Source organism: Eimeria mitis, genomic scaffold, assembly GCF_000499745.2.
Source record: "Eimeria mitis Houghton genomic scaffold, Emh_scaff1209, whole genome shotgun sequence".
Classification (NCBI taxonomy): Eukaryota; Apicomplexa; class Conoidasida; order Eucoccidiorida; family Eimeriidae; genus Eimeria; species Eimeria mitis.
The window spans coordinates 795-11881 of NW_024012454.1; the positions used below are offsets into that span (position 1 = coordinate 795).

The 11087-nt window shown below is 50.6% G+C and overlaps 1 protein-coding gene across 1 annotated transcript; it reads right to left on the reverse strand.

Annotated features, from left to right (window-relative positions):
• Positions 1–853: 853 nt before the first annotated feature.
• EMH_0031930 (uncharacterized protein) lies at positions 854–2123 on the reverse strand (the record flags this gene model as incomplete). The annotated part of the gene is made up of 4 exons (XM_038022209.1): positions 854–923; positions 1101–1231; positions 1439–1586; positions 2005–2123. The coding sequence occupies 4 exons, from the start codon at positions 2121–2123 to the stop codon at positions 854–856; spliced, it is 468 nt and encodes a 155-aa protein (XP_037878063.1).
• Positions 2124–11087: the final 8964 nt, after the last annotated feature.

Here is an 11087-nt window from a genome sequence, read left to right on the forward strand (position 1 = left end):
GCAAAGGTAAAAGCTTTCCTCATCTGGCTAGACCAGAAATATCCCCCTACAGAACGGACTCCGTTTCGCGTCACCCAACAGCTCAACAATGAGGTAGCGAGTACACGATTTTTCGTCCAAGCGCCAAGTGTGCGTATTTTATGTTGGCCGCTCCCTAGGCTGCGTTCCAAGGGCCGAGTCGTGAATATTACTAATGGTTTGATACCAGTCACTGCCAAGCCGCGGTTGCCCTCTAGCTCGTTTTCCGTTGCACAGATACTGCGTCATCGATTAACTGATATTATTTATGTCAGCAGTTGGTTCTCAAATACATATCGGAGCCCTGAACAATCCGGCCCCAGTAGATAGTACAGTAAAACACAGGTAAAGCAAAACCGGCAGTCCCTTCCTCTCACACTGTAACTCCCCAGCTTTGCGCACCTGCGCATATACATCCATTCCATTACACAGCATGAAATATGCGAATGCCCAAGACCCCCAGGAGCAGATGAGTAAGCATACCTTCTGGCGAACCAGACAGCGATCGCAACCCCAGAGGTGTCGCAAGACTGCCGCCACCGACCCGCGCAAATAAATTTCATAAATACATGATTCTAAGCATAGCGTATCTCTATCACTTGGCCAAATGATGACTACATTCCTATCGGTAGACGGAGCCCAAGCAGGCGAGCCAAGCGCAAACTTGCCACAAACTTCAGGACGAAGTACCTAGCTTCACTGAGGCGCATTTCTTCATTCCCTTCCTGTTGGAAAAGCGATGATAATCCAAAGGGTCCAAGAAATAGACGACCTATACGGCACGTGAACGAGGTTACTCTCCATAACGCTCGCCCCTAGTGATAAAGGAAAGGCACTAGGGACATGCTGAAGCGGGATGGTTAATCGAGAGAATGTCAGCGGCAAATTCATACGTTGCACATACCCTGAACACAGAACAGCTTAACCAATCTAGCCAAGCCAGAAGCACTCCCCTGCGCTACGACGTTCGCCTTCTTCTGTGCAAACGCCACGCGAACTCAAACAATTCGTGTTGGCCGCGCCGTCGGCCGCTGCCCGCCCTTCGAACTTCCCGTCTTCCCGGGACGCAGACACCAACATACCTAGTCAGCCTGATCGCCAGTGCTATGAACCGTTTGACACGAACCACCACGCAGTCGTAGCTGCCTGTCACAGCATATTGCACCGTACCTAGACTGTCTGATCCATTCACTGAAACGCGTTTAGTGCCCGACTATGTCACGAAAACGCATAGTGCAGCAAGCGCCAAACAACAGTAGACACCAAAGAAGAGCATACCTAAACCAAATCGCGGTCCCACTTCGTCTCACGCTGCAACCCCATACACAACCGCACAAGCAGATATACATCCACGCCTATTCCCATACAACCTGGAACGTCACATTACCCACAACCGCACCGATAAATATATTTGCTTTACTTGCTTTACACTTGCCGTGAACTGCTTTAGCTTCTGAAAGCGTCCCATATCCGTTTTACTATGTGCATACTTCCTGGCCAGAAGAGAGCCCGACCGCCACGCCAGAGTAGGCATTGAATCGCTGGACTGATTGAACTGCGCGCAAACGCTGCATAACCGCACGCTCAGCTAGGTCTAAGCCAAACACCAAACACTGCGTATACTTTCATCTGCAGACTGAGCCGACTTTAACAAGGGCAGGCAAAGCAGGTGCAAGCCCAACACCAACTGAACATTGATGCAGCTGGCCTCGCGAAATGTCATGTCCAACAGGTGCTTGGTTAAAAATGGTCGAGCAATTGAAGGTATAATGCGCATGAACCGATGCGCACTGTATCATGTTCGCTTCCAATGATAATAAAATTGTGCTGAGAACACCCTTCTACGACATGGTTAGCTTGAAAATACATAAATGACACATTCACAAAGTGTAGACACAACACAGCGCTACACACATCGCCAAACAGAAGCATCCTCCTGCGCTATGAAGTTCAACTTCATCTGTGCCAGCTCTGCCTGGGCCTTACAAGTTTTCGTTGGCTGAGCCGTCGATTGCGGCCGGCATTTCGTTATTCCGCTCCTCCACAAGGCCAAGCTGGCTGTCAATGCTACTAACTCTTTGATACAAACCACCGCAGAGTAGCATAGCAGCTGGTGGTCACTTATTCGGGTCAGCTAGGGATGCGCAAAATAGTGCGTATACTCCCATGGGCAGACCAGACTCACTCGACCCAAGGCAAGCGAGCCAAACGCAAGCGACGATGCATCTGTATACGCGAGCATCTTTTCCCAGTCGTTTCCTTTTGGATGGCCAACGATAATCTATACTCGTTAAGACGTACGGGAAGAAGCATGTGAGAGCAGATCATATGCCTGCTTTCTGCGTGCCTCAGCGTACTGCACTGGAGTGCCTTAGACACTTTGCCTTGCGAAGACGATCTCGAACAGGTAGGTCGTGATTCATTCGCAAATTGCACATATTCCCACTACAGAACAGCATATATGACGTTCCGACCCTAGCCAAACAATCCTACACCCAGGCATTTGCTTCTACTTGTGTTACCCAATAGTTAACAAGGATTGACGGGATTTGCGCCCTATTTTGCAGGCTTCATAAACATTGACACAATTCGTGTTGGCCGAGCCCCCCGGCTCGCCTCGCCCTCCGCTACTCCCCTCCTCCGCAGGGCACCTAGCATCAGCTTCTAGCATGAGCTTCTAGCTTTCCGCCAATATTACTAACCGTTTGACACGAGTCACCGCCTCATCGTTGCTGCATCGTACCGAATATTGTGCTGCACATGTGCTTATCACTGATTCAGTTAAATCGTTTGTGATATCAGACACTGTCTCGCTGACGTATACTGCAGCGCCAAAACATCCCGCAATAGTTAAAGCCAAAGGATAGTCAGGCCATAGCAAGGCGGGCTCCCAATTCACTCCCAGTTGTTTTCACATTGACACTCTATACACCTTCACACGTACGCCCGCACATATCCATGCCTGCCGCCAGACAGCTTTAAACATAGCAGTTCCAATGGCATCCCAGAGCATATGGGCATACGGCCTGGGAAAATTAGCGAGCGATCGTGACGGTAAAGAAGGGGGTTGTCACACTGCGCACCTAGACAACCGGGGCATCGTTATTCCCGAAATACTATCATACATGAACGGCCAGGTCGTGGATACTACTGGCCGATTCGCGCAAGCCACCATTTCGTCGCTGTTCCCTTCTACCGCGTTTTGTGCTGCACGTATACTGACTGTTTCACTTCGATTGTTCGTAGTCCCAAACTATGCCTCGCAAACGCACGCAGCGCCAGAAAGAACCGTCCCATAAGGTGCCAACGAAGAGCTCGGGTAAAGCAAAACTGGCCGCCGCCGCTTGCTACACTGCAACTCCGCAAATTTCTTATGTATATATGCATCCACGCCCCCCATCAGACAGTCATCCTTAAGTGCAGGCGTATACATATCTGTGGAACGAAGACGATTTTGCTTCGCATGCTTCAGCCTTTGCGTTTTAGTTGCTAAACGTCTCGTACCTCCTCAAACTCTGGTCGTTAAGTATGCGCATACTCTCTGATCAACCAGCAAATGCTTGCAAACGCTAGAAAAGACTTCGCCACGCCGCGGCCAAGGACCAACGCAGACAAACTGTAGAACCGCACGATGCTTACGCATTGTGAGGTTCTACAGTTTGTGCTTGTGCCCAGCTACAGAACCAGTCACCTCCCACCGTAAGGTACGGCTGATATCAACCAAGGCAAGCAAACAAAGGTCAAGCATAATGCCAACTGTAGGACGAAGCAGCTGGCTGCATAGCGCATGTGAACCCTGGTGCCCTGTACACAGTGCGCCTTGAATACAAGTGGAAAATGCTACGGACGCTATGTCGGGAGACTGCTAACTAGATAAAAAAACTGTGACTCATTCATATGTTGGTCATTCCTCAGGCACAAGACAGCTTAGCTGGTCTCGCCAAGACAGAAATGCTTGCCTGCGTACGAGTTCCAGCTACCCTTTTGCATGCTCCACTTGGCTTTCCACAATCATGTTGGCCGCGCCCTAGGCTGTGACGTGTCCCTCGCAATTCCTCCGCTCCGGAGAACAACTGCCATCGTACGTAGCTCGGCCGATCGCCAGTGCTACTAACTTTCGACATAAAGTATAGCGTAGTCGCTGCTGCATCCTACTACTTCGCGCGTATAGTGCCTCACTATGTAAGTGGCATCCGTAATGACATCCGTAATGCCAGAATTCGGTTCTAAAATGCATATTTGCACCGCCTCCCGCGCCACCAGATGCAGACACGCAGATATGCATTCATCCGTGTGTCCATACAAGCTGAAGCGTAACACTAACCATAATCGAACCGAGCAGGTGCACTTGCGCCTAAGCAGATACTTGCTCGCCAAGAAAGGGCGCCATCGTACGCTTGCAAAAGATTTCACCATACAGGCGCTGTAAAGGCGGGCACACAAACTGAGTAACCCAGGAAGTTCACGAGTGCAGATTCCCTAGGCCTCCGCCGAATACTCCGTATGCTCCTCCCTGAAGGCAGAACATACTTCAATCAAGGTAGTGGAACAAAGCCTAATCCCAATACCAACGGTTACACGATACACATGGCTGCATGGGAAGTCCGTGGAGAAATCCCGTCTTTTCAAAGACCCAAGGGGCTCGCAAATGCTCAATCTCGAAAACTTGCAAAACCATAATATCTTGCATCACATTCGCCCGTAACAATTATGGAAAAGCGAAAGGAAGGCACTGCCGTGACATTGCTACCTCACAAAAAGTACCAGTGATGCATTCATAAACTGCGCTCCCTTCGCATACCGGAGAGCTTGGCTAGTCTAACCAAACTAGAAATATCTGCCTGCTCTTCGAGTTCTGTTTCGAGCAGGCTCCGCGCGAATTTACACTATTGGTCTTCGCCGTGCCTTCGGCCCCGGCCCGCTCTTTGCGCCCCTGTCCCCACAGAACAACTGCTGACGCACCTAAACGAGCATGCTGGTAATCGCTTGGCACATGCCAGCGCGTAGCCGCTGATATCTCCTACCAAGTATTGCACTGGATGCATACTGAATCCCCAGTTTACTGAGATTCTCTATAATGTCAGGCTCTGTCTCGCACACGCAGATACTCCCCCGGAAAAGCCTGGCCCAAGTAGGTACCAAAGGAGAGCCCGACTAAACCAACCCCGCACCCGAATTCCTTTCACATTGTGACGCCATACGCCTGCGTTGCATTCAGGCACATACATCTTTGCCTCAGACAGAAAGCCCAAAATGTAGGCATACGCATGCAGAGAAGGTGAGCTTCCTTCTAGGTGCATACAGCCTGGCGAAACCAGTAAGCAGTCGCAAACGCCGTACATGGCTCAGCAACACCGCAACCGCAGACGCGCACTTAAACAGCATAACCAAACGGTGCTCATTCATGCAGGTCTCCTGGCTCTCTGCCAAATAGTTTGGTACTCCTATCGGCAGGCTGAATCACTTTCAAGCAGGGGAAAAGCAGCAGGACCAAGTCTGACACATTGCAAGGTGATTATATAAGACGCTTTTGCCGAATCAGTGGCTTTTTTAAGACCAAACAAAATCGACTGGGGTCTCATACAAGGCACATCAACGAATATACCCTGTATCACGTTAGTCTCTAGTGGCAATGGAAGGCGCTGCGAATACCCTGCCGCGGTCTGGCTAACAAGAATGAGCATTAGTGACACGGCCACATACATGTACCAAAGACAGAAAAGTTATTCTCGCCAAACCAGAAGTATACGCTGGCAGTACTAGTTCCGCCCTCTTCGGTGCAAGGTGCGCGTGCATTTGAACAATTCGTGCTGGTCGCGCTCTCCCCTACTGCCCGCCTTTTGCTCTTCCCTTCCTAGCGGAAAACCTGCCGCCGTTCATGACCCGGGTGGCCTTCAATATTATTGACCGTTCGAAACAAACCATGGCACAGTAGATGTTGCCTGATCCCACCAAGTGCGCTGCACGCATACATCAGCAACCATTCACAGAGTTCACGTGTACTGTCAGGCCCCGTCTCGCAAATGCATACGGCGGCACTGAAATATCCCGCTCCAGTAGACGCAAAACGAGCTCCCGATCACTTTCACGCTGCAACACCATGCATTCGCACCCACCAATGCGCACGCATCCAAAAGGCAACAGAACAGATGCCCTGTTAATGGGGCGAATGCGTTTCTGAAATCATACTTGCTGGGCAAACCATCGCGTGATCACAGTCATGGAGACAGCCCTTGCCACACCGCGGAGGTACAGATACGAAACACCATGACCCCACGATGCCCTAGTATACGGGCCCGCTAGCTCTCCTCCCAAATATTGCGGATGCGCCTGTCAGTCGACGCAACTGATCAATGCCGGGAATGCGAAGCACCTCCATGCTAAATACCATATGTATGGCGGCGCAATCGGGTATTCCCCACTATTCACTGTTTTGGTTATCCGCAAAAGATCTACAATCATACAGGGAAGGGCAACGTGGCAGTGCTACTAAACGTTTGCAACAAGTAACCACGCAGTTGCTGCCGCCTCCTGCTAGGTGATGCACAACATTGATATTGCCATCGATATTTTCTCACTAATTCACTGATCGCGTCTGTAATTCCAGACTGTCTGCTTCGTAAACACACTTCGCAGTTCCGAGACTTCCAGCCCGAGCAGATACCAAAGCTCACAGCTAAGGTGGAAGAAACTCCCCCTTCTCCCACACCAACCTCCTAAATCCGTACGCACGCAGATATACGTCCGCGACTGCTCTCATACAAGCTGAGACGAAGAAAATCCTTAACTGCGCCGACCATATTAGACGCTCCCATGCGTGCACTTCCTTGGCGAAACGGCGAGCAATCGTAACGCGACAGAAGGCTTCACCACACCGCGGCCGTCAACGCCCACAAACATAACTGCAGGCAGCTCGCATATGCTCGTCAGATGTCTGTCCGCCAAATGTTGCGGGTACGTCAGGATATGCTGACGGAGCTGCGTCTAACCAGCCCGAGCGAGCCACGGCTAGGCTTAATAACAACTGCAGGACAAAGCAACAGTCTGCATGAGAATCCCTTTTGAGCACTGTATTGCGGGAGGATCAAACAAAATCGAAAATATTCAAGACGTAGAAGACAACGAGCATGGCGTAAGGTACCCTGTATCACGCTCGCCCCGCTTGACTACGGAGAGGTGCTGGGGACACCCTGGCAGGAGAGGGATAGCTCGAAAAAAATATCAGTGGACCATTCATAAATTGCAACTACTTCGAACACAGCCAAAGCTATCCCGCAAAAAGAGGAGCTTTGGTGAGATACAGTTCCGCATTCTTCAATGCAGATGCACCGCGGAGCTTGCAGAGCTCATGGTGGGCGCGCTCTCGGCCACTCCTTGCCCTTCCCTATTCCCCGCCACCGTAGAACAAAAGTAATTCATATCCGTGCTGGCCGTCACCAGTATTAACTTTTGACACAAATCACCGCGTGGACGCACCTGTCTCATATCATAGATTGCAGTCCACATGTACTGCCTTATTTGTTCACTGAGATTATTTGTGATGTCAGTCTCTGTCTCACAAACACCCACCGGAGCGCCAAAACATCCTCGCTCAGTACAGACTAAATAACAGTGCAGCTAAACCAAGACAAGAGTTCATGCCAACCATCAGACAGACTGAAACGTACCAGTACCTGCAACTTCCAAGGCTAGATGAGTTTTCTTCTGAGGGCATACTTCCTGGGCAAAACAACGCGGGATCGTAAGGTGAAGTATCCGCCAGAGTCCGGTCGTATATGAAAGCACATAAACTGCAGAAGCGCACGATGCTCGCGCATGCAGGTCAAGTAGCTCGCCGCCTAATGCACATGGGCCAAGATGCCCTGTCTCACCTTCGCCTCTAATTGTAGTGTAAAGGAGCTACAAACACCCTGCTGTGGTATCGCAAACCATAATTAATATCAGCGACAGGTTCATAAATTGCACCTTCGTCGACCACAAAACAAGTTCGCTAATCGCTTCAGACTAGTAGAATCGCCTGGGACTTGAATTCCGCCGTCCGTGCAAGTTAGCGGAATTGCACAATTCGTGTTGGACCCTGCCTTCGCCGTGTCCCGCACTCCGCTATTTCGCTTTTCTGTGGAACCGCTATCATTGCAGAAGAAGGAAATTTCTGTCAGTGCTACTAAGCGCTGGACGCGAAGCACCACGCTACTGTCCCCTGCGAGCTATTGGCACTGTTTGCTCACGGGGTCACGAAATTCACTGTTATCGTACATAGTGTCTGACTCCGTCTCACAACCCCACGTCGCACCGCCGAAACACCCCGCCCTAGTGGATATCCAAAAGAGCGCAGCTAACGCACAAGGTCGCCCACTTTGCTTGATACGGAAACTCGAAAACTTCGCACTCATGCAAATTTACATCCGTGCATGCCATCGCACATCCTGAAACGTGGCAGTATTCCCAAGAAGCTGCAAGTGCTTACTGCTGAAGGCATGGTCTTGGCAGAAGGCGCTATAGCAGTAGCAGAAAAGGCTTCGTCCAACCACGAAAATAGAGGCCAGTGCAGAAAGAGCGTAACCCCACGATGATCACGCATGCGTCATCGCTACCTGTCTACCAAACACTGCATAGACGCCTCTCGGCGGGTGGGAGTGATCTCAATTAAGCCGGGTGAGGTAAATCCAATTTTGCTACCAACTGCGGGATTCTGTTTTCATCCATTTCTTCCATCAGAGAGCCTAGACCCTAGCAGGTACGCGTCCTTCTACATGCATACGGCCTGGGCGAAAGCATGCGGGACCACAACGCCAAAGGATCCTTTGCCATATTGCTGCCATAGGCGTGCGCACAACAGGTGTACTCAACGATGCACAGACAAGAAGGTCCCCTAGATGTCCGCCATATACTGCATATACTCCTATCGACACACGAAATCGATTTTAACTACCGCAAGTCAATCAAGGACAAAACTAGTGCGCACTTCAAAACGATGCAGCACGCTGCACAGGGCAACCTTTTCGAATTGAGGTTTGTTTGAATACCGGGAAAAATCAAAAGTAGTTCAGAAGTTCTTGAAATATCGGGTGCGTGCAGACTAAGGGCCTGCTCCGCAGTATGCAGCGATGCTATGAAAGTTTTCCCCCCGATGGGAGAGCACGAACAAAAAACGATGAACCGTTCATAACGTGCCTGTACTTCTCCAACCGGTTTAGTTATCCCCGCGAAACCAGAAGAACCAACGTGCGCTACGGTTCCTGCTCTCTTTTGTGTTGCCGAATGGATTCTCGACGGGATGCCCGTGCTGTGCTCGACCATCCACGCCATGAGCATGTACAAAAGTAATACGGGAACTTGCCTCTGACGCGGACCGCCCTTTTCGATTCCTCAACAGACAAATACCAGCATACCTTGAGGGGCTGGCCGTCCATGCTTCTCACCGAGGTCGCTGCAATGTAAAAGCACCCGTACCTTTCACACGGAGTTGCACCTGCTACTTCTACACGCATACGCTCTGCGAAAAAAACATCACGCAAGCGTGTTGCCAGAGAAGGCTTCGCTACACCACAGCGCAGACGCACGCAAACAAGCTGCTTAACCACTGCCGCTAACTCTCCGCCGACTAGTCCCTATATACCTACCGGCAAACCGAACTGTTTTAAACCAGGGCAAGCGAACCAAGATCAAGCTGGAGGACGAGGCAACTTCTTGCGTGGGACATCCTTGTCAAAGAGCCTCTCGCTGAAAGACCAACGACAATCGGAGGTCTACAAGACATCGAAAATATACAACGCACACAAGCCAAAGTGAGCTGCGTAATGTTTGCCTATAGTGAGTATGGAAAGGTTCTACGAATACCCTGCTGCAGGGCGGTTAGCTAGCAAAATTATGATGGCTCATTCACAACTTACTTAGCTAGTTAGCTAGTCTCGCCAGACCAGAAGCATCCGGGATTTGTGCCTCCGTCTGTGCAAACTCCACAGGGAGTAACGCGAACCGTCCCTCGACCGCGAATTGCCCTTCAGCATTTGCCTTCAATCCGAAAAACACGCCCTCATACATAGCTGGGCTGAGCGCTAATGCAGCTGAAAGTGTGAGGCAAAGTACCTCGCAGTCGCTGGTGGTAATGACAGCGTTCGGCACTGCACCAGTACTTCCTCACTAATTCGCGGTAATGTTTCGCAGTGGCAAACTGTTCCGTAGACTCACGTTGCAACGCGAAAAGAGCGTTATAGCAGATGTCAAAGAAGAGCTCATCTACGGCGAAGCCAGCTCCCATTTCTTCTCATGCTCCAACTTCATACAGCTGCGCGCATGCACATATGCGCCCACTCCTGTTCCCATACAAGCTGGAAGGCGGTAGTTGCTGAACCTGCACCAAAGAACAGATACCGTTGGTCTGCCTGCTTCTGAGCCGCCATACCTTGTTCCAGCTGCTGAACGTTTCGCATCTCAGCAGCTGTAGCGTTTTCCTATGCATACGCTCTGGCCAAAACAGAAAATGTTCGACAGACAGAAGGCTTCGCTACACTGCGACAGTAGATGCGTGCAAATTCTGCGCAACAGCACGGTGCTTCTGCATCAGCCAAATATTGGGCGACAGATTTGATTAAAACCAGGCCAAGCAGACCAAGTGCAAACGCTGTCAGCAAATGCAAACCTTGCAGCTGGTTGAATAGTATGTCCTTTTTTGTTGGGGGGAAACCAGTGAGAATCGAAAATGCCTAGAGCTCGGCTCTATCAAGATCCACGGTATGCTGCGCGTTTGCTTCTGCAAAGTGTTTTTAGATGCTATCGGAACTTTGCCGTGATATGCCCAGCTCCAAAGAAAGTTGGTGAAACGTTTACATGCTTCGCTTACTTCGAACGAAAACGGGCTCAGCAAGAGCCAGAAGCACCCGCATGCAGTACGCGTTCGGGATTTTTGTTTATTCCAAAAGCGTTTAGATTTTAGGACTTTACAGGGTGGATCGTGCAGACGCCGCGAACATGCGCAAAACTCGTGTTAGCCGTGACCGAACCCGAAGCTCGCGCCGTGCTGTTCATTTCCTCCGCAAAGCACTTAGCGTTTTGCATGAACCGGCTCA